At 35.8% G+C, this 24,323-nt stretch overlaps 1 protein-coding gene across 1 annotated transcript in view; it reads right to left on the bottom strand.

The window, feature by feature from the left end:
• Window positions 1-24,323, bottom strand: part of LOC137389643 (uncharacterized) — a 38,721-nt gene that overhangs the window by 14,107 nt on the left and 291 nt on the right. Inside the window, exons 2-32 of the mRNA XM_068075705.1 lie at window positions 24,148-24,220; window positions 23,822-23,932; window positions 23,486-23,610; window positions 22,857-23,040; window positions 21,807-21,869; window positions 20,786-21,020; window positions 20,217-20,326; window positions 19,360-19,485; window positions 18,654-18,848; window positions 18,302-18,447; window positions 17,721-17,844; window positions 17,500-17,613; window positions 17,250-17,347; window positions 16,707-16,802; window positions 15,902-16,039; window positions 15,580-15,655; window positions 15,270-15,380; window positions 14,498-14,698; window positions 13,766-13,887; window positions 12,332-12,422; window positions 11,605-11,742; window positions 10,895-11,101; window positions 9,325-9,479; window positions 8,205-8,447; window positions 7,686-7,765; window positions 6,554-6,734; window positions 5,570-5,773; window positions 4,881-5,161; window positions 2,656-2,834; window positions 1,625-1,776; window positions 146-235 (exon numbers count right to left, since the gene is read on the bottom strand). Coding sequence (XP_067931806.1) covers window positions 146-235; window positions 1,625-1,776; window positions 2,656-2,834; window positions 4,881-5,161; window positions 5,570-5,773; window positions 6,554-6,734; window positions 7,686-7,765; window positions 8,205-8,447; window positions 9,325-9,479; window positions 10,895-11,101; window positions 11,605-11,742; window positions 12,332-12,422; window positions 13,766-13,887; window positions 14,498-14,698; window positions 15,270-15,380; window positions 15,580-15,655; window positions 15,902-16,039; window positions 16,707-16,802; window positions 17,250-17,347; window positions 17,500-17,613; window positions 17,721-17,844; window positions 18,302-18,447; window positions 18,654-18,848; window positions 19,360-19,485; window positions 20,217-20,326; window positions 20,786-21,020; window positions 21,807-21,869; window positions 22,857-23,040; window positions 23,486-23,610; window positions 23,822-23,932; window positions 24,148-24,220 — 4,449 coding nt within the window. The remainder of the gene's footprint in view (window positions 1-145; window positions 236-1,624; window positions 1,777-2,655; window positions 2,835-4,880; window positions 5,162-5,569; window positions 5,774-6,553; window positions 6,735-7,685; window positions 7,766-8,204; window positions 8,448-9,324; window positions 9,480-10,894; window positions 11,102-11,604; window positions 11,743-12,331; window positions 12,423-13,765; window positions 13,888-14,497; window positions 14,699-15,269; window positions 15,381-15,579; window positions 15,656-15,901; window positions 16,040-16,706; window positions 16,803-17,249; window positions 17,348-17,499; window positions 17,614-17,720; window positions 17,845-18,301; window positions 18,448-18,653; window positions 18,849-19,359; window positions 19,486-20,216; window positions 20,327-20,785; window positions 21,021-21,806; window positions 21,870-22,856; window positions 23,041-23,485; window positions 23,611-23,821; window positions 23,933-24,147; window positions 24,221-24,323) is intronic.

Genomic DNA, 24,323 nt, shown 5'->3' with positions numbered 1-24,323 from the left:
ATTGTCTCTACCGACTGTGAGATTATAGAATTCCACTATTTTAAACAAAACTTGCTCCTAGCAACTTGGATTTCACTAACAATGAAATCAAAAACTAACATGATCCGCTTTGACAGATGGACTACAACTCAACAAAGTTTCGTACCTGTCGACGTCACGCAATCCGCAAAGACAGGTCTGCAGGTTGTGTTCTATTCTGTGTGACTGCCAGAGCATCGTAGGATAAGGCCCATTTCTAGAATAGTACAGTACTATTATTAGTACAGTATTATAGTACAGTACTATTATTAGTGCAGTATTATAGTACAGTACTGTTATTAGTACAGTATGATATACAGTACTTTTATTAGTACAGTGTTATAGTACAGTATTATTATTAGTGCAGTATTATAGTACAGTATTATTATTAGTACAGTATTATAGTACAGTATTATTATTAGTACAGTATTATAGTACAGTACTATTATTAGTACAGTATTATAGTACAGTACTATTATTAGTACAGTATTATAGTACAGTACTGTTATTAGTGCAGTATTATATTATAGTACTGTTATTAGTACAGTATTATAGTACAGTACTATTATTAATACAGTATTATAGTACAGTACTATTGTTAGTACAGTATTATAGTACAGTACTATTATTAGTACAGTATTGTAGTACAGTACTTTTATTAGTACAGTATTATAGTACAGTACGATTATCAGTGCAGTATTATAGTACAGTACTATTATTAGTACAGTATTATAGTACAGTACTGTTATTAGTACAGTGTCATAGTACAGTACTTTTATTAGTACAGTATGATATACAGTACTTTTATTAGTACAGTGTTATAGTACAGTACTATTATCAGTGCAGTATTATAGTACAGTACTATTATTAGTACAGTATTATAGTACAGTACTATCATTAGTACAGTATTACAGTACAGTACTGTTATTAGTACAGTGTCATAGTACAGTACTTTTATTAGTACAGTATGATATACAGTACTTTTATTACTACAGTGTTATAGTACAGTACGATTATCAGTGCAGTATTATAGTACAGTACTATTATTAGTACAGTATTATAGTACAGTACTATTATTAGTACAGTATTGTAGTACAGTACTATTATTAGTGCAGTATTATAGTACGGTACTATTATTAGTACAGTATTATAGTACAGTACTATTATTAGTGCAGTATTATAATGCTAGTACTGGATACGATTAGGGATAATATACAGCCAGAGCTAAAAATACAAGTAGCATGAAGATCAGATTACTACTAGAAAGGAAACTCAAAACCCTGAGATACAAATAGTACTGAGATATAGACAGTACCAGAACGTTAAATGTTATGAGTGAATTGACAAACGTTCAAACCACTTGACATAAAAATCGTGATGAGAAACAAAATGGTTACTACCTGGCTGGGTTTCTAATTTCTAATTTAAGTAAAATATGAATGCTATAATATAGTAAAAATAATAAGATTTCTCCTAAAAATTTTGTCATTCTGACACATGGAAATACAATAATGATAAGGTTCAGAAAGATGCAAAAAATTCGGTTTTCTACACAAGTCTACCAGTTGAAATGACAGCAGATGTTTGCAGCAAACTATAAGGTTACCGATTAACAAAAGATCTCCATGGATAGACAGCCCTAGCCTGAGCATCGTAAGATTCCAGCGGGTCGGGCACAGGCATGCCAGAAGAGTGCAAGCCTTTCCTTACTTCACTGCTCATACGTGGTAGCGCAAAGTGTAAACTTTTACTAACTGCCTGAAATATGGGAAAGCAGCATGCATGGAAAAGGTTAAATTATAAGGAGGGAAGCCAATGCGCTGCTCTAGCGCAACTGCAGCAGCTGAGGCTGTAGAAGTTGGTCCAATAGTGTAGTTGCTATTGTGATAGGGCCTGGTCGAGGCAAAGGTACAAAGACATTTTCAACTAGATAAACAATCTCCCTCGTTGTCAGCTGTTTCAACAATGACTGTCTTATGGTTTAGGCTTTACTACTGACTTTCATGCAACTCTGTTTTCCACCTTCCCTTGTCATCTGTTTTGGTTTAGTTCCCTCAACTTTATGTTACACTTAGTTACATCTTTATATCTCAACCTAGGTCTACCCCGATTCTTCTTTCCTTTGTAGGGTTGTGAATATAATAATTGGTTTGGCAATCGCTCATGACCCATCCTGTGCACGTAGCCCAGCCACCGTAAGCCCTTTTCTTTCAGAAGGTCCGCCATGGATGGACAATAGAGATGATAATAAAAGGAGGCAGTCACGAATTATAAGGAATAGGAAAAAGTAGACAACATTTAAGGACTAGCCAACTACAAGACAGTATTTGAAGAAAAACTTTCATATACATGTAACTTAAAACAGCAAGGAGGGAAAATAAACTCTTATGGGCTAAAGCATCTTTGGTTGGTAAAAAATTTCCAAGACCTCATCTGATTGGCCAATTTTATGAAAGGCACAAGATATATATGACAGATAAAGTCATCTGCTCCCTAAAAGGATGACCTCAACCTTGAGGTGGAGTTGATTGAACAGACACGAGATTCCTGGTCAGTTCAGCTGCTCCTTCATCAAGAAGAATGCATTAGCCTGGGAGGCTGAATGATTTTGATTTATTGCATAGAAAAATGGCTCACCTGGAAAGCGTGAGAGTTATTGGAGGCAAGGAAAGTATCTCTCATAGAATGCCGAACTGCTGTGTCCATCGTCAAAAACATGACGTCTCGTCTCAACTGAAGGAACTTAGCTACAGTTCCAGGGTCAGTTGGGTTGATAAGGTTGTCAATCTGCTTCTGAACTTCTCTCAGTTCAGCTCCTGGTGTGAAAGATAGCGACAGTTCATGTATGTTTCATCTAGCCTTATATAGTTACAAGGTTTCGTTACATGAAATTTTTTTTAATACTAAGAGTTGCGTAGAAGTTAGAGAGTGTTCAATTTTAAAGCATTTTAAATAGTTGAAATTATTAGGAAAGGTGGTAGGTGGTATCAACATGGTAGGTGGTATCAACATGGTAGGTGGTATCAACATGGTAGGTGGTATCAACATGGTAGGTGGTATCAACATGGTAGGTAGTATCAACATGGTAGGTGGTATCAACATGGTAGGTAGTATCAACATGGTAGGTGGATCAACATGGTAGGTGGTATCAACATGGTAGGTGGTATCAACATGGTAGGTAGTATCAACATGGTAGGTGGTATCAACATGGTAGGTGGTATCAACATGGTAGGTGGTATCAACATGGTAGGTGGTATCAACATGGTAGGTAGTATCAACATGGTAGGTGGTATCAACATGGTAGGTAGTATCAACATGGTAGGTGGATCAACATGGTAGGTGGTATCAACATGGTAGGTGGTATCAACATGGTAGGTAGTATCAACATGGTAGGTGGTATCAACATGGTAGGTGGTATCAACATGGTAGGTGGTATCAACATGGTAGGTAGTATCAACATGGTAGGTAGTATCAACATGGTAGGTGGTATCAACATGGTAGGTGGTATCAACATGGTAGGTGGTATCAACATGGTAGGTGGTATCAACATGGTAGGTGGTATCAACATGGTAGGTGGTATCAACATGGTAGGTGGTATCAACATGGTAGGTGGTATCAACATGGTAGGTGGTATCAACATGGTAGGTGGTATCAACATGGTAGGTGGTATCAACATGGTAGGTAGTATCAACATGGTAGGTGGATCAACATGGTAGGTGGTATCAACATGGTAGGTGGTATCAACATGGTAGGTAGTATCAACATGGTAGGTGGTATCAACATGGTAGGTGGTATCAACATGGTAGGTGGTATCAACATGGTAGGTGGTATCAACATGGTAGGTGGTATCAACATGGTAGGTAGTATCAACATGGTAGGTGGTATCAACATGGTAGGTAGTATCAACATGGTAGGTGGATCAACATGGTAGGTGGTATCAACATGGTAGGTGGTATCAACATGGTAGGTAGTATCAACATGGTAGGTGGTATCAACATGGTAGGTGGTATCAACATGGTAGGTGGTATCAACATGGTAGGTGGTATCAACATGGTAGGTGGTATCAACATGGTAGGTGGTATCAACATGATGAGCAAAAAGCAAAAACAGAAAATAACCTTGGCAAATATGACCCTTTGGAAAGCTAACCAGTGCAAACACCGGAAGAGGAAAATTTACTGCCTTGGCACGATGATAGGAGTTGTCTACTCAGCCGTCAAAAAAACCTGGGCACAGCTAATAGCTTCCTGACTCAAAAGTTTTCTAGGAAATTCAGGCGTATGTATTCGTTCTATGCTACACAATAGTTGCATTAAGGAGTATATTTTTGCATTGTTCTAATTAAACCGGAGTATGTACATGTACTTGGAGTTTATTTTTGTCTCTATTTGGATCAACAAACCAAAAATACTCACTCTGGTATTTGTTAAAACTATAACACAAAAAGTGTGCTTTAACAATTTACAAGTAATCAGCGTTAAAGCTATTGCTATTTTCTAAAGGAGGCATACAACTACCACCTTAAATATCTCATAGGCTCATTAGTGTTTAGTGACATAATTACATAACCAAAAAAACAAAGGTGATCAGAGAATTAATCGTACCATAAATTACCATAAAATATACATATATCTTATTCTATTATTTGCTACTAGAGTGAGTTGTAAACAATAACTTTTGAGCTTTTTCACAGTTATTTAAGCTAAAAAAGAGAAGTAAATGACTAACTACAAATATCTGGTATACAGCATTTTTCAGCTATATTCAGTATCAAAACATCATCATCATGGGCTCAATTCAACATCTTTAATAGTGACTCTACAGATTATAAATAAAATCAATTCTACAAGCAATGACCTTACCGATTCCCTCAGTTCCTCCCCAGTCAGCAGATACAAATTCGACCTTCTGTGAACCGAGCAGAGCCTGAGCGCTGCCGAGTTTAGAATGAGCGCACAGGTACTGCATCATATCGTGAAGAGCTGCTGTAATGCGGCACAGGTTGTGGAGTGCATGGAGACACTCTGTTTGAGGAAGGTGTTTGAACAAGAGGAGCAACTCCGAATGATGTGGAATGAACCAAAGGTTGAGCAAGCTCTCTCCATTATCTGACATGACTCGCTTTGGTCTCTTCTTTGGTTTCCTAAAAAATCACATCTTTTCTTTCATAACCAGACAATATAAAAACTACTATTGTTTGCTGTAACACTAGATTAATGGGTTATTTTGAAAACCCAAAAAGATTTTGGGTTTTAAAAATAATCCAAAATTGTATTTTAAAAAATTGACTAAATTACCTACAAAGTTAAAAAGTGATTTTATAATTTTCACTTGTTTGAGATTCCCGAAGTTTGACAAACGCTTACCAATACTTACATGAAATTTCTATATTTCTTGCAGTACGAAACAAAATACGCGCAGTTTTGATGACAGCAGCTAAACTGATCAACCAATAGGCACTTGTCAGAAAAATCACTAACACAAGGAGTTGTGCTCTCTCTAAAACTCAGTTACGCCGTAGAATACAGTTATGCATCTACTGGTCGAGTACCTAGGGTCAGGCTCAATGCTGTTGGGTGAGTCAGAATCATTTTTCTTCTCATTAGGCTCGCCGAGCATGAAGTAGGTGTCTCTAATGTTGGGGAACTGCAGTAGGAGGCCAAGGATGCCATTGTAGTGGTTAACAATCTGACCTCTTAGGGAATACTGGTGGACCCTTTCAGAGTACCTCTGGTTGAAGCTCATTATCAGCTGCCTTCGTAAACATATAAATCATATGAACATCTCAAATGCATAGATTTGTATTTATGCATAGAAAAGCATCAGGAGACCTAACTATCACATGGATTTCATAAAGTTGTTGAAACATGAAGAGTTGGATATGTGCCTCCAGAAACTGTTAAGCATGATTCTACCTCATGAAAATAGCTAGAATTTATAGTGAAACTCTGTTGTAAGTCAAGCAGTGCTTTGTATGTGGCCTGACCGGCACAGCAACATCCCTAGGATATTTGCAGATCAAAGAGACAACACTCGATTGGCTATTATCTGTGTGACCACTTTGACAGCCCGCGCATAGCAACAATGTACTTTTCGCACATTTCCTCTTTGCATGCCGAACACATGAATCAATCTGAGGAGCACTTTATTAAACAAGCCCTAGACCTGAGTAGCTTTATAGTTGCAATTAGGGAGCTTTACTACTGCTAGCCTGTGATCTCTTACTCAAACAGCCTGAGCACCTATATAGTTGCGATTGAAGAGTTTTGCTACTCATAGCCTGTGGCCAATTACATGTAACTGCATGTGTATTCATATAATGCAATCGGGAAGGTTTGCTACATATAGGCTGTTGAAAACTTTTGACCTTAGCAATAACTGAAGCTGTTGTCAGCTTTAATTTAGGTATGATCTTTTACTAAAAAACCTGCAACAGGCAATCTTTACTATAATCAGTGAGAAAACTTGTACCTGATGGAGCTCAAAGTAGTTTGCTATACCCTAATCGTTAAAAGGTTTCACATCATTTACCTACCTTTTCAATTTGTCAAATTCTTCGGGATTTTTCAAGATGACTGCCATCGTTCGCTTCTTCTCCAAGAACTCGTTGAGCATGAGATCCCTAAATGTCGACTTTTCGAGTTGGAGAGAAACAAAAGCTTCTGGAGAACGGAGAGATCGGTCTCTCAAAGTTTTATTGGCTACAGTGACTTCACCTGTCAATATCAGCTGAGTTAGTTAGTATACACATTCAAAGAGACTAACTGTTACTAGAGATAATACTTGCGCATGCTTACTACTGTCATACCCTAACTCCTTCGCTATTGTCCGCAGTATTTGAACATGTTACAAACATTTCGCAATTGTTGGCAGACTTAGTCATAAGAGATATTTGATATCAAGCACGTTGAAAAGGTAATAACGTCTTGCAAAAATTATGAGAAAACTGTTCAACATTTTATCCGCAATAATTTTTTTTCCCTTGTTAACCCGCGCGAGGCCATTTTTTCTTGGAAAGAGTTAATTTATAATAGATTATACCCTAGATAATAAAATATACTTTATATTGTACCATTTGATATATTTTGATACATTTAACACATAAGATAGTTTATAGCAGTGCAACACAATCCAATATAGTGCAATACAATATATTATATCATAATATAATGTGGTATATTAAAATTTTTTATAATGCGATATTTCATAATAAAACATGATATAATATTCTATAACATACTATAAGGTATTTTGACATAATATAATATAAGCCAACTTTACATAATTATGTGTTTTTAAGCACGCTTCCAATATCACCAATGTGCTTGTTTTTCATGAATATTACATACGGTATTTTTAAGGTGTCAGTTAATCAATATTGTAGTGGTAACAGCTATGATGCATTTCCACAACTCTCATTGGTTAGTCTACTCACCTACCTGAACAGTCTTTACAAATCCAACTATGACATCATATTAGTTATCTCTGCTAAACAATAGGCTATTTTATGTTTTGCATAATAGCAATAGCATACTTAGTTCGTTGCCAACACATCTCAAAGTTCAATGACCTGTAGCTTACGCCATAAAATGATGACAAGTCCATTACAAAAACTCAGTGAATATCTTCAGTAAAACTAGTCTGTGAGGAATGTGTCAATTTCCTACCTTTAGTGCCAGCTGAAAAGCCTGTAAGGGCTGTAAAGGAGCTCTTCTCACTTTTGGTGTCAGCTGGACTCATCCTCCCCCTAAGACATGCATAGCAAGTGCCCCATGTGACAACCGACTTTTAAGAAATTTTATTCTCTATCCCTACTGCACTGTGGTAGGTAATGTAATGTACTGTTGACAGCTATAAGCACTGGCACATGTCACTCATCTCTACTTGAACTTCAGTGACTAAATGTTCACACTTTAAGATTTTATTGATTGTTGCATTGAGTGCCATATCAAAGTCATTAAACTGTTGTGAGGTTGGGTACCAAAATAATATAATATATATTTTAACAAAACTAATCGGCACAATCACCAGAAATAAAAAGATAATCAACATCAAAGCCTGTGATGCAGGATTCGAATTACTAAACCCGCCGCCTTTACAGATTAAACGAACAGGAAGTTTTGATACAAAGAGCTCAGATAACAGAATATATGAGGAAATGAACAGCTGACAACCAATCTACTCACGTTCCCTCCATGTTGAAAGATTCTCCATTAGTTTTCATATGAACACCGCAGACGTGTGCCTGTTGTACAGCTGCCAACAGAGCATTCTTGTGGTTGACCTGTGACAGTAATATAGTCCTGAAGTTGTCCAACCCGGACGGCTTGAGGAGATTCATCACTCCTTCACGGCTTCGAAACGTGAACCGGCCAAGGCCATTCTCATCCAGCTCGTGTATAGCCAATGGCATGTCCTTTGGAACCAGCCTGAGATTCAGCAGAGAAATGCGTTAATAAAAGCATTTCTATTGATAGACTGTGTGTTGGAGTATCACAGCATAAAAGCTAGCTTTTGATAGAGAACTTGGCTTGACAAGTGAAAACGAGAGAAATGTCACGCTGCATTACAAGAGATGGCATTTGTATGGATATGCGTGGTTTTGACCTCCTATAATGAAATGTATTCTCAATTACATGGTGTACATCACTAATATGAGCGTACTTCATTTCCAAATACTTACTGAGTAATCAATAAGGCTTATTCTCTGAGTTGAAGGGAAATAAACCCAAATAGTCTGAAAATATTATTGTTAGGCCTTAAAAGATGCTACTTACTATTTTATTTTTTGAATTTATGTTCATTATCTGTAACAATGATCATAATCTAATATAATTGAATTGTATTTGAATAATTTTAATTATTATTATAAATATATTTATAATAAATTCATTTATTATTTTAAGATTTGGAGTTGCTCTACCTCTACCTCTGAGTTGCTAATTTTAAGTTTTGAATAAAACTTTTGATAAAATATGTTTACGAATTTAACGACAAATAAAATTTTAATTTTTTTGGTATTTACTTAACAAAACAATAATAATTACACAGTATTCAAGGTTATAATTTAGTAATGCTAAATAAATGACTTTTTCTGCACTTAAACATTTTTAATTAAAATTAAATGAACAAAAAGGTGTGAACTGTAGTTTAGGTGAGAGTAATTATTCTAGTTGTTTTTAATATAATATCCATTAGCTATTACATGAAACTGTTTAAAATGTGTCAAAATTAAAATAAATCATGAAAAAACAAGTTTTTATAAGCTGCTAGGGTAATTATTTAAATATGACTGGCAGCATTTACCTGTCTACAGCCGATTCATCATCCTGAATTGATGTAATATGTTTAGGTGGGGGCTTTCCAGCATTTTCTTTGTAGACAGCATAGTCGAACTGTAGGAACCTCATATAGAGGTGACACTCATCGAAGCCCATCTCTACGGCGAGCTTCTTGTATAACTATAAAAGAAACACATCAAACCATCTAGTGAGAGATTGATATATAATATTATATATAACAATGTAATATTAAGTGTGGCAGCTTTCACTCGCTGCCGTTATTTGATAACACAAGGATGAAAACAGTAGGATTGTTTAGAGAGATGCTGACATGTTTGAATTAAAACACCGCTACACAAATAACTATTTCGCTAATGCTTTAAAAATATTTTTTGAATAAATAAATTTTGTAAAACTAAAGGGTGAAAGATAATCTTGAGGTGCCATCTTCAGATTTTTTTGTTTCTGTTCCAACTCACAAATGTACGACGATAAGAGTGGTGAGATGAAATGTCTGTACTCCTGACTAATTCCAAAAAATGGCTAGATCAGCTAAAATGTAATCTAAAATCTACCAAAACCTTTCATGTTTGCTTAAATATTTTGCTTTCTCGTTAACTTCTACTTTTATGAAAATTTAGCCAAAACTAAGTAATAACGTAACTAATAATTTTTTCAAGCAAAAGGAAGTGATTTAGTCCATATCTCGCACCTACAGTTGGACATTTCAACGATGTTTTTAGCTTTTTAGCATAGGTTTTGCTAGTTTACACGTCGCTTTCTCAATGTCATGATATTCACTCTGCAGGGCTGAATTTTTCAGACCTGGAAATATTCAATCTCTGAAAATATGCTGCTCTTTATAAAACTGATTTGACAGACATATGATCTGTAGCAGTCATCACATCATATGTAGCTGTGTCAGCAGTCAGGTGATTTACCTACATCTATTTTCATCAGATGACAAAATTTGAAAATTATTTGTTTCAGCTTTGACATGAACACCAGTTTACAAACAAGCTTATTTGTAAAACAGAAAAGAGAAAAAGTACATACAAAACTCCAAACTTGAATGAAATTGACAGCAAGATTATTCAAACCAGTTTAAACCAGTAACCAGTTTATGTATACGGTGCACTCATCTGTTATCAATCTCCAAACTTTCAATTAGCAAATTTGGAGTTTGATAACTTCCATATGCCATGATTATTCTATGGAATAGCTATCAGCATTACATTTGTAGAAATATATTTTCTCATTCGGATTAATTTAAAAAAAAGTTTTATTATCAAGAATGATTACTATCATTGAATTTTTTGTTTTATCTTTTGAGCTGATGACTACTCGTCTACAACCGCTAATAAAGATTTTTTGCCATTCTCACATCTTACAGTCATGCAGAGTTGTGTTCTCTCTAAGCATAGTCATTTCTAACAAACTGCATTCTATTTAGGTTCTTCTGCTCCTCCCAGAGCCATATTAGAATGAACTATGGCTACTATCATGATATTAAAATTATTTTAAATTATCATCTTATTAAATTAAGATTCTGCATCCAAAGATGTCAGCTTATTGGTCATAGGCTACTAACGTACTGTTGAAAGGACCTCCGTCTCCCACGCTGCCTCCAGCATCCGATGCCTCAGGGTGATGAGCTCCATCACCTTGCCGACGGTTGCCACCGACTGAGCCTGTCGAAGCTTTTTTGTCTTTCTCTGGTCCTGCTGTTCTTGCTGGTCTACTAGAGCTAAGGCTACCTCACATAAGTAACTCGGGTCCTCTATGAAGACGCCCGAAAACAGCTGTAAGTGAAGATTAATACATACAAATTACAAACTGCGTGTTCCCTTAAATGTTTGTTTTATCTTCAGACCAACACATCTCATAAAAGGTAAACCATATCATGCTAAGTGAGCATGATTAACAGAATGATCAGCCTGTAACTTAGGCTACTTTCATGTATACGGTATCTAGCTTTATGGCACCTTTTCCTTACTTTCTGGAACAAAGGCTAGGTTAATTATGAATGAAAATTCAAAATAGCCTTATAATGAAAAGATTCTTAAAGAAAATAAATAAACAATAAGTAGTATATTTATCTTATTTAACAGACGTGCTTTGTCAAGCACCAAATTAATTCTCACAATATCATACACATTAGTGTGTCAAATGTGAAAATGGTCTAAGATTATAAATAACTTTACTGATTTAATAAAAAACAGTGTTACAAAGTATAGGTACAATTTTTAAAAAACATTCTAAAAAACTGTGTTTCCATCTCTAAGAGAAGTACTTTTATGACTACCTCTTTCTGGACTTGTGAAGCGAAGGAACTACCGGCTGCAGGAAGTGACTCCCAACTAGTGATAGCCTGTTCTATAATCTTCATCTCCATATCTAGCATGTTCGTCACAGTATTTGGCTTATGAATGTGGTGCAGTTCCTAGAAATCACAAATGGACAGCTTCAAGAATGCTATTGCAACAGAACCTGCTGTAGCATGCAGTGAAATGTTTCCATGCTTGACAATAATTTATTAGGTGTGACACTGAGAGAAGTTAAATAAAACGTAAAGATTTTACAGTGTTTTTCTCAACATTTTTCATAATTGTGTCAGATTTTGTAATACAAAGACGGTAAGGATGAGCGGGAAGTGCTAAATAATCTTGTGGTGCAAAAATATTTAACACGCCCATTCACTGACATTATGGAGAGATGTTATTAACAATAGAACGAATGCTGTTATCATAGACTGTGGTCCGAAAAGTAATGTAACAGACCCATTGACAATAAGTAGTTATTGAACTAAATTTGAATTTTGCACAGGGTAACAATATAAGTGCCAAAAAAACTATTAGGTTTTTATACAAGTTTCTCACTTTGTAGAGTTAGATAAAGAAAGCCCTTAAACCAGTTCGGTGTAGCATATAAAATGTGTGAACAAGAGAGCAAAACTCCAATAACTCAATACGCATCGTATTTAGTGCAGAATGCTACATGTAAAATTTAGGCAGTCAGCGGTATACGCATACCCAGTAGGCATGGGAGAGGGCTGCAGGTATTCGAGCTGCTAAGCTCAGAGATGGATGAAACTCTAGCATATAGACATTCTTCAAAGCTGACCTGTCAAATAGCAAAAACTTTTATTATAAACACTAGACATTATTTTGAGAAAAACGTAAAATAATTAATTCAAAGTCAAAAATAATAAAATAAAATCAATTAATAATGAAATATATAGCAATTGCACAAAATACCACGTTAAACACATTATACTTATACTGACTAGAAATTCCACTGCCATACAGCCCACGACCAAAGTGATATTGGAAAAAAAGAAAGGGTACTGATGGTTGAGAAATGCAATATTAGCAGTCAAATAGGATAACTGCAATGGTAGCTGTAATGTGCTGGGTGTGGGTGTTATTATATACAACAAATAGCAATAATGAAAGGAAAAGATTATATGTTTTTATGTCTCCCCTGCAATAGGAGAAATGCAATATTGGCCAGTATTACAAGTAAAATGCACTGACATTATTAGAATAACCAATATTATTAATATAGTTATAATATAAAACTAATGCACAATTTTGTTTACATTTCAAAATGTCATAGCTAACAATATTACGACGTAGTGATATTTAAATAGATTTTTATAAAATCTGTACTACGTAGTCATCGTTCAGTAGTCATCCAAACTTATAATTAATTATTGTAATAATCTCATAAGAACCATTAGAAAAAATATCATCGTCATTTCTTTTACTTACACTGCGTTGGACATCAGTTAGAATACCAAAGTACACGCATTCAAAAGTTTCCAAAATGTCAGTTACTTTGAAATTGGCAAAAATGAAACGATTTCAGTACTCCTACGTTAATTACAGAAAGCTTTGACAATGCTATAGACTGGTGAAATGTACACGTTATTTTTTTCGTGAAATGCGCACGACTTAATCGTTCTATTCTCTGTCACTCGGCGTTTTAATTTCCGGTCTTAACTTTGATAAAAGTGAGGATTAGCAAGTTTTAATAACGATTTTTGACCAAATAAATCTGTCTATTTATGTATAATCCGATCAGATGGGTTAGTTTTAGGAATTTGCGGTAACCTTTCAAAGGCTTGGTAACATTTTTAAATAGGTTTATATGCGTTTTGTATCATTATTATTTTTAAACGACTTTACAGAAAAATAGATAAATTTGTTGATAAGATGTTGTTTCAAGGGTTTGGTGACGGCCGTTAACGGATAATTTTTCGGGAATTGTGTGCACATGTGCATTTATCATAAATCTCCCAAACCAATCGCTTCGCTCGTGTTTGGTCGTAGGATAAAAATGAGTTTTTTCAAAAAATTGCATCATTTCAAGTTCTTATTAAAAGTATTCAGAGCAAAAATGAGAGTAAATACATACATGTACATACCTACTGATAGGATATAAAAGTAGGTATGAGTACTTACATGCTCATATTGAGAGAGATAGGCTGATGGGGTATTACAGGAAAAGGAAGACCAAAAACAACCTCACTACTTCCTTCCACATCTCTGCAAACCTTTTGTACATACTGCCTGCACTCCTCTATCTACAGATACATAATATAAGTTCCGCTGTACTTTATCTATAGATACATAACATAAGTACACTGTAGTGACGTTAATGTCCTGTTATAAGAAAATGGCAAACACAGAAAATTACGCATCCAAAAAATGTACAAGACTAAATATACAAGGCTGTTGTAGTCACATAGCCAGATACACTGTAGCATATTGATTGCTATCACTTCTGTTACCATCACCTCCATTACTATCCCCTCTGTTACCATCACATCCATTACTATCACCTCTGTTACCATCACCTCCATTACTATCCCCTCTGTAACCATCACTTCCGTTACTATCACCTTCGTTACCATCACCTCCGTTACTATCACCTACGTTACCATAACATCCATTACTATCACCTCCATTGCGATCACTTACATTACAATCACCTCCGTTACCATCACCTCCACAACTATCACCTCCATTACTATCAGCTCCATTACTATCACCTCTGTTACTATCACCTCCGTTACTATCACCTCTGTTACTATCACCTCCGTTACTATCACCTCTGTGGCATGAACATGAGAAAAATTTAAAAACAAATAACTATTACAGTCATTCTTAAAATACATGTAAGTTTTTAAATACCTGATTATCAAGAACGCCTTTGACTAGCCCCGCCTGCAGCCTCAAAATGACACTTTCTAGTCTGTACGTCTTGAGGAAATAATCCGCGCTGAAGTCAAACCTTGGGCGCTGATGCATGATGGAATACATAATTTGTGCAAGCTCCGCCCTCTCTTCCTTGTCAAGGACGTGCTGATATGACTCCATGTAGCAGTCAAGCAGCTGCAACATTGATTCTTATCTTACTCACACATATCATGCTGCCTTCGATGACAGCTGTATACGAACTGAACTGTATATATGACCTCTAACTTATTCTTTTCTATTGGCCAGCTAAAAAAGTTACAAGGATTACCATATATAATAGTCTGTTATATTGAGGACTGTAGCTAATTTGGAGTAAAATTTTGTACGACTTCATACTATTTTTATTTAATATTTTTATTTTTTCGTTTCATGATTTAATTTGCTTTAAACGACCTTGACCGGTGATAATAGTATATGACATGCTACTAGCATGAATACACTGACAAATGTTTCGTGAGCTAAAAAACATTTCAAGTTTATCTGTTGTTCTTCTTGTGTGACCATCAAAGCTGCAGTCATATAAATTATAGCATGGGCTTCTACTATGAATAGTGCTCTTCTTACCACCCAAGTGAGAACTAGATGCAAGACTTATCTACAATAACTGCTATATTGGGAGTTGTGCTCTACCTGCTATATTGGAGTTGATAAAACACATTGCAATGTATGATTGATGATGATCGATTGCTGCTGTGCATAGACCTACCAGCTTTTTGTTCTCGAGAAAACAGGCCTCATTAGTCCAGATGTCTAAAAGAATAGCTAGCCTGTCCACTTCATTGTGACTGAGAGATGGCATATCTAACCCTCCTGCAGCCTACAAAACATACTTACCGTTTTTACAAATGAGAAAAAAAAGGTTGGCACAGTTATAATTAACAATACGTGTTTCTCTATAAAATGATAAATGCTGTCAGATGATTATCATTGATCACTTTTCTGGCTGTTTTTATAATGTAAATGTATAAGAAATATATATCATATTACAAGTATAACTGTAATACCTGTGTGCGAACACCAGACCTGGTTCTTTGCTTTCTATCCTTCTGAATGTAATATGAAGACACAAGCAGCAGGTCAGCCTCTAGCTCTCTGTGACACAAAGTAGCAAGTACTTGATTACTATAGAACTATATTCCAGGTCAAATGTGACAGATTTCCATTTAAAGCCTAATAAGTGATAAAAGAATAGTATTTTCCACTCACTAAATTCAAAAGAAACTCTGCTTAGAATCAGATATGATAACCGTACATCTCATGTATCAGATAAAATTAGAGAAAATTTCTAGCACCTGCTGCCAGTTGTCATGCAGGTAAGCTATGAGAGTAAACACTCACTGGAGATCTTTTAAGGCGCTCTCATACATGACGTAATAGCCTCTCTGGTCCTGCACATGCACCCTGCCCTCATCTGTTGTGTAGAAGTCATCGTGATTGTCAACTTCAGTAAACTCCATGAACTCCCCGGCAGCAATCCTACAACACAGTCAGTAATGTTGAGATAGCAAAGTTGTGTGATCAGTAAACTTCCTTTGTGATGTTCTTTATCAAGAAGCGGCATTGGAATGTGAAAAAGACACACAAAATGGCTGAATTCCTTGACCTTACTATAAGGATCACAACCCACGAAACCATAACAACAAAACTCAAAACTATATGTATGTATTATAACTTTATAGGCTATATATAAGCTTTAAATTTATGGGTCCGTAACAAAATTGTTTTAGCAAGTATGAGTGTTGAGAAAGATAAATAATTTCAATTCAAAGTTCTATGCGTTTAGATTAGTTTTTATATAATTATATAAAATGATTATACCTCTACAAACTTTGATAGTAATTATATAAAACAAATATATAAAAATTATTTTTATATAATTTCTTTTATACAAAAAATTTATATATATAATATTTTTAAATATGTTATATAAAATATAATTTTGCAAGTTTCCTTCCACCGCCCATTTGTTTGTCGCGATTGACCAGAGCCTGAGTAGTGACAACAAACAGAAAGCTGAATTAAAATGTCTAGTAATTTACTGCATATAGACATCCCCCTATGACACAGCTGTCAGCAACTTAGATATAAAGTAATTACTGACAGCTATGAGCAGGTGCGTGTGCCACATATAGCTATGTCTAACCTGTAGTCTGCTGGAGTGTTGTGCATGTAAGCGTGTGAATTTAGCCCTGGAGTTGGAATATTCTCACTGGCATTGTTGGTCTTGTGTCCAAGTGGACTACAACGATTGACCACATGCTAGAATCAAGTCAGATTACATTGTCGAAATACTTCCGTCATCTTTAACACAGAATTACACAACTACAGATGTTTAGGTAGAGAGAATGGGTCATTTCTTTGGAAGGAGCTAGAATCTGGTGAAATGGATAAATGAGCTTTCAGGGGCTCGTAATTAATTATTTTAATAGACTACATACACTATATAAACACTGGTGACAATATAAAAATGTGATTTAATTTTTCAGTTGTTCATAACTCTATTAATATAATATATCATCTGAATGGAGTTCATAACTCTATGAACAGACTGTCTTGCACTCACTGTTCAACACAAGCGTTACAGGTAACACATGTACATCGTGTAAAATGATACAAAACTGTGATAAATGGTATATGGACACAATAAATAGCTAAATTCCAACAGTGCAGTCTGACTTGAACTTACGTAGCAACGCGCAGGTTACCATTCTCGTGTGCGAGTCCATTGACATTGATAGTCAATGTTCTCTCCAGTGACCTGAAGTAGTTGAGGACACTCAGACACTAAAATAAAATATATGAACATAATGAAACTGCTTAAAATTCAAACTGAGTCAAGTATTATAATTCAAGGAGCATCTAGTATGTTTACATAGAGCTACCACACCTGTTATTTATTTAAATGAATACTTGTAACAATGACATCAAATACTCACAGTACGTTGTAGATCTCGTATTCGTAGATGTCTAAGGTACAAGTAGGATAGATATCCGCCCTGAATGCTAGATGTTTGTTCATCCTTGCCACCTCCTTCCTCCAATCCTAGCATCTGCAACGGTTGAACAGGCCAATTCATTTCAAACCTTATCTGACCATCAACTGAGAGTAACATGTCAGTTTGAAGTGCCAACTAAATACCAGGTTACGACAAACTACCTGAACAGTGTCAGCGTAGTCATAGCTTTCCTTTCGTTTTTTAGTCTTGCTGGGGCCGAGTTTCACCGTCTCTACATCCTTAGGGTCAAAGCTTCCCTGACCACCTTCCTCCGCTCGATCTTTGCTGCATGAACCAGGCAGAGCAATCTCATATTATATTTTACAGTTGTTGTCTTTTGCATAGCTCGAACAAAACTGAATTAATATAATCAAAACATTCGATAAGCGTGGTAACAAACAGCTTAGCATAATTACTAACAGAAACAAATAGGAGGCCAATGTGGAGTTGTCATACCATTTGTAAAACAAAAATATTGCATACACCACACAGAGTTGGCTAAAGGTTGAGTGTATCTTTACTATAATAAGAGCCAAGCCCATCTGTTCAAAATCACGTTAAGAGGGTCAGGAAACAATATTGCACCCTTCAGAAATCGAACGCGGATATTCCATTTAGAAGCCACTGCAACACTCGACCACCTTTACACGTCTAAGAATATGTGTGCGTATAGTTAATACCCAAAATGATATCTCATGGTGCAGGAGAGCCAGCGTACTGAAAGGTAATAAAAAAGAGTCACCTTGAGTACTGGTCAGGATTTGCATAGATCTTCAGCAGGACATTCAAAGGGTTGTGTTTAGTTCGGTTGTTTCTGACAGAAATCTCCTGTGTAGATGGCGCGGCTTTGACAGCAGTTGCATGTGCTTTCAGCACATCCAATACTTTCTATAAGCATCCAATATAATTCTACTGACTCACAACTGTTGAACCAACACTGCAGCTAGTGGCTAGTATGCTTAGACTGGTTGCTCACTCCTAATCACCTCCACCCACCTGCTATTGCTCAATGAGACCTGTGCGGGTTTCAACTAGGAGAGCTACTAAAATAATCATAGATGTGATTCATATTAGCCTGACTAACATAGCCTTACCTCTGGGTCATTAATTTGCAGAAACCTTGACTGGGTTTCAAGTAGCTGATCGATATTATTGTCATGCCGAAGTCTGGTCATCTCCTTCTCTTGAATAGGATCTGTGTCTAACTTGAAAGCAATATATTGCAGCCAGTTACAGTCTTTTTTAAGAGCGTGGGTAGAGTGGTCAGCTCCCCAGTTCTGAGATCCCATCTGTAATAATATACACTTTCTTGAATGTAAGACTTTTAATTCGCTTTTCTATAGCTGATTATAGCATGAGTACATGGTTCGAGTGAGACAGAACTTTACATTTGTACTTGCGCAAACAACTACGGAAAGAAGAGAAAATTTGACACATTATTTATACTTGACCTCAGATAAAATATTTTGGTTTGTGCAATACAAAAAGGTGAAACTTATAAAATAACTTTGTGGCCTAAGTAAAACTGAAAACTTGTGTGACACGGATTCAATCTCAGTCAACATCCACCTGTTTGCAACTGCGACTCAAAACAATTTTAGTGAGTCATTGCATGGAATGACCTCAAGCATAATGTACCAGAACTAAATAAACTAATTTTGGATTTAGCAGCTTTCGAAACTGCATGATGTCACAAAAAATTCAATATCAAAGACCAATAAGCAGTCAAATTAGTTCAGCATAAAAGAACTTGGCAAATAATAAATAAAATGGCAACTCCAACTTAGGATAACCTCTGACCTCCAAACAGTCATAAGTTTTGAAGGTCTTCATTGCTTCCTGTCTGGTGAAGGCCCTTTTGAAGACCCGCAGAACAGCTGCATACATCTCCATCTCGTCTGCTGTGCTCGAGATCTCCTCTACATTCTGCAAACAAGTGTCAGAAGCACAATAGACTACAATGCGCATTCTTACAAGCAGGTTGAAAGCTGACACAAAAACTGACAACTGAGATGCAAATGTCTGTGAAAGCTGGAAATATTTCTCTATAGTAAGATAAGTCTTGCTTGACCACAAGATGAAGGTCATCTGTCAGCCGTTACTGCTATTAGCTGGCAGGGTTTACCTTATTAAGGTGAAAGTATGTTCTATAAATAAACTATTCATCTGGAAGCTTTCACAGGAAGCAAGCAAGGAATAAGCGTGGTATCATTGACTAGAGTTTGACAGCTCTGATGCCCAGTTAACGTTCCACCTTATCATAGCTTCCAATGGTTTTTTAAAAAAGATATAAAAATATAAATTAATGTAATATCAAATTTATACTTTTAGTAATTTAACATGCTGGATAGATTACGTAAGGTTTTTAAAGAAAATGTTTTCACCAAACTTAGTTGTGAGTGCAAAAAAGAGAGAGTATGTGGGAGAGGGAGAGCAAAAAGGGAGAGAAAGTAAAAAATATTGAGAAAGAAAGAGGGAAGTTGAAAGAAAAGGAAATAGAAAAAAAAGAGAAAAGAAGAGCACTTATTAGGCCATTGCTGCTTCTCATTATAGTCACACTATAGTCAATTTACCCGATGCTGTCACCCCACCCTGCTGCCCAGATATGATTCCTAAAGGTTAACGACTACACAATTCAGAGGAAAGTACTCTCTTACCGACTCAACGTCATAGAGGTGGGCAAGGAAAAGGATATGGGGCTTAAGTGACTGGAACTCATTGCAGTGAAGGGGCAGAGACCCGGAGTCACCAGCTGCCAGTCCTCCACCTACATGCAACAAGAAGTTAAACTTTACTCTTATTTTCAGGAAATCTCCTATCACCTGCCTTGACAACCTGCGCTGGTACCTGCGATACTGTAATTAGCGGATAAGCTATTGTCCAGTGCACAACCAGACATATTTATTAAAAGTTAATTGCGGTAAATCATGAAAGTAGTTCAATTAATGAACAATATACATATGTACAGTTGTAGAAAGTGACACTACTCGATTTTAGTGTGTAATAATATAATTATTGAAGCCACATGAAACTCCAGTTTGACCAATAAAATGTTTTTAAATCTCATCATATTGTTGCAAGTAAATGTCAATAATAATCAACACATAACTTGACCAATTTTTTCCATCATTCATAAATGCATGTACATATATAGATAATAAGAGTTGCCCTATCTTATGATAAGGCAACTACTGGCTATAACAGAATGTTGGAAAAAGCGACTGACCTGCAGCGGCAGCTGCCATAAGAAAGGAAGATGGTGGCACTGGATTGGTTGAGAAAAGCTGAGGATTGACCAATGGTGGTGGATTGGGCACGCCAGAAACCTTAGTTTGCTGAGAGTTTTTAAGTGAGGGGACCAGAGCTGTTTTGGATGCTGTTTTATTAGCGGCTAACATGGAGGTTTCTACATCGTCGTAGCGAATAGAGAAGTTGTTCATCGCCTTTTGCCCGACATCCTCCTACAACCAAATAGCCTTCTTGTGTACAGGTAACAACAGTTGCGTAACCAACATTAAATATACTGTTACTCTCAAGTAAAAGTCATGCTGAAGGACAAATGTATATATACAATTTAGGTATTGGGAAGATAACTCTAAAGACAAAATCACATTGAAGTACAAGTGTGCATATCGGTATATACAATATAGGCAGCAAGAAGATAACCCCAAAAATTGCACCAAAAGGAATACTTGAATAGGATGTTCAACAGATATTTTCGATTTTACACCAAAACCCATTGAATATGTGCAACAGAAACGTTTGAAGCTTGTACGGAGCAAGAATTTTCAAATGGAAATTTATCTGCAGCACTAAACTCTCCACTGTAAACTGTACACGAGTTTCAAGCTCAGAGAAGTGGTTTAAAGTAAAGAGCAGCAGCTTAGCCTGTGATCCTGAGCATATTTGTGCTAATCTTAACAAAATTATTTTTAAACAATAAGAATTTGCATCAATAAAAGATTCACAGAGAACTCATAGGAAAGACAAAGTGATTTCCTAGAGCTGAGGGCATGAAAGAGTAAGAGCAACTGATATGCTGTGGGCTAACTCAGCAGTGAGCGAGCTTGAATGAACTTACTTTTGGAGGCTCATTTCTCTATAAGCAAGTTACAGTTGTAGGCAGCGTGATGACCAACAAATATGGTCGAGTTCATACTTAATTATATATGCACATGTATATTAAAACTATGTCAGGTTGACTGTAAGAGCTTCAAATTTTATCTAGGCATCCTTAAAATGCTCACCTCTTTTGTCTCTTTGACAGGCATCACATGGTTCTTGTGAGAGACATGAAACCACTGGAGCACCTGACAACACAAAGTATGACAACATTGGGGAGAGATAACACTAACTTAGCGGTTATTGCTGCAGTCAAGGTTGAACACGACAGCAATCAATTCTTTATTGTCTTTCAGCAACAAAAAATGCCGGGTGTAAGCTAGCCAACACTAAACGCAGAGATTAGATATGCCTGTAAGAGTTTTTGATAATGGTAAAATACATGTAGCTATCTGGTAACCCAAGCAACTACCATAGCTTTAGCGATGACAAGAGCTCACTGAGGGTGTAGCTAGTTATGATGAGTTATAAAAGGATGTGACTAACAGAATTTGTGTTTTCTTTCCAACACAATAAAATAGAGAGTCAAAATTTGAATTGAAAAAATCATAAAGTTCAAAATCTAACAAAATAGGCTGAGGATCCAGTCTTAATACACGCACTAATTTACGAAGAAACGATTGCTCTATTACTTCATTATGGAAGGCATATTATATAAAGTTACCATATTTATAATGTACAGTGATGCAATAGCTACATTTGTTGTGAGTGAAACTTACACAGATATATTTTAGCCACTAAAACTAAAAAATTAATGTTCAAAAAATCGTTCAACTCAAAATTGCTAACAAGAACACCCTTTCACAACCTGATAAGGAAACTCATAAAATGTCTAATCTAAGCAATTGACGATCATGACACGAGGAACCTGCCTACGCCAGCCCCTAACTAACTAGCAAACGCCCACTATTCTTAAATCTACGATGAAGTGCTGAGCTACACTACAGACAAGAAGACAAACTTTACATGATTAAAAAATAACTCATTTTTAACAAGTAACTTGCGAATAAGACTCCAAAAACATTTAGCCTCTAATAGTTGTTGGCACTAAAATGAACTTAGAGGTGAAGTGCTAATAATTAAATACTCTTATTACAGAGACTCACCAAGTTTTAGAACTGATCATTTGGTATAAAATAACTTAATGGGATCCTTTAAAGTCATAAGATGCTTACTGTAAGATACTGGTTGACCTTTTTGACCGCGTGATGTTGGCAGATGAGCCATCTGAGGTATATGATAAGGTCTTCGCGCTTGACAGACTGAGCTGCAATATCAGTATTTTGCGATAGAGCCTCCTTTGCCACGGCCAGTCTTTGAGCTCTTTCGAGACAATCTCTATACTCAGCATTGATTTGACTGCAAATATTCTCAATTTTAGTTCATTTCCAATTAGACCACACAAAAGCGCAGGCAATTGGTTAGCCAGTCTTTTGCTACACAGAGTATTATTTCCGTTTTCATACAACAGATTCCTGCTTACATTACTGCATGACTGTTCAAATGACCAAATTACACTTAACTCAAATAAAATGATCAATCGATCAATATCCAATATTTATTAGCGGATATTGAATACACTCAAAGACTTACCCAATAGAATTTAAACAAATGATTATGCAATGAATAATAATTGGTTATTGATGAGATGAAAGATAATTTATTAGATGTATTTGAGTAATACTAACTAACTTAGTAAAACTCATTCCATAAGACACAAAAAGCCTATTTTTAGCATCTATACGGAGCAGAACAAGCGCCTACTAAAAAACTACAGACGAAAAATAGCAGTTGACAATCTTACCAAATCCTCTTCTGATAATAAGGGTAGAGCGACTCAATAGCACTTGTATGCTCACAGAACCTTTTCCACCTTAGCAAATGCAAGTACTTTGCTTGAACGAGCTCTTCCATTCTGTTCACAAAATACTGCAAAACGCATGTTCAAACATAACTAGTGATTCCAACACAAACCTTGTTATGCAGAGAAGATCTTGAATAAAGTTGTAAGTAAAACCAGCAGATATAAAAAACTTCAATTCTTTGCAAATATCAAGAATCATAAAAGGCTAAACAATTCTTAAACTTACAAAAAACATAACTACAAATTAAATGGTCTGCAGATAGTTCTACTACAAACCTCATGAAGAAGCAGAGGTAAGCTTTCTGAAGAATACTCGGGTTTGAGACAATTGTACATTTCCTCTTTTAGTGCGTCTGCTTGAACTATTACTGGTTTTGCTTCTCCAACCTAAAAAAATGTAAAGTTCTTCACACATAATCATTGACAACAGAAACCAATAAATGATTTCCTAAGTTAATTAGTGATTCAAAGGTCTGATAGAAATATTATGTGATATTTTGATTTATTACAATATACTGTATAATAGCTATTTTGACAGTAAAACAATTGCAAACAGCATTAATAAAATTAACTTTAAGAAACAAAGATTTATAGATACTCACAGTAAGCATCCGATTAATGGCTTGTTTTCGCTCTCGTTTGAAGTACCCTGGGTCTTTCGGAAGAGGAACTGTGCTGTTAACATACATTATAAAACCATCAAATATGTTGCATTTTTGATATTGTTGCATCTGTTGCATCAAATATGTTGCAACTTTTTTGAAGAATAAAGTTTGTA

The sequence above is a fragment of the Watersipora subatra genome, chromosome 3, assembly GCF_963576615.1.
Source record: "Watersipora subatra chromosome 3, tzWatSuba1.1, whole genome shotgun sequence".
NCBI classification, from domain to species: Eukaryota; Metazoa; Bryozoa; class Gymnolaemata; order Cheilostomatida; family Watersiporidae; genus Watersipora; species Watersipora subatra.
Note: the sequence above shows the minus strand (reverse complement) of the source record. Positions and strands in the feature narration are given on the sequence as shown.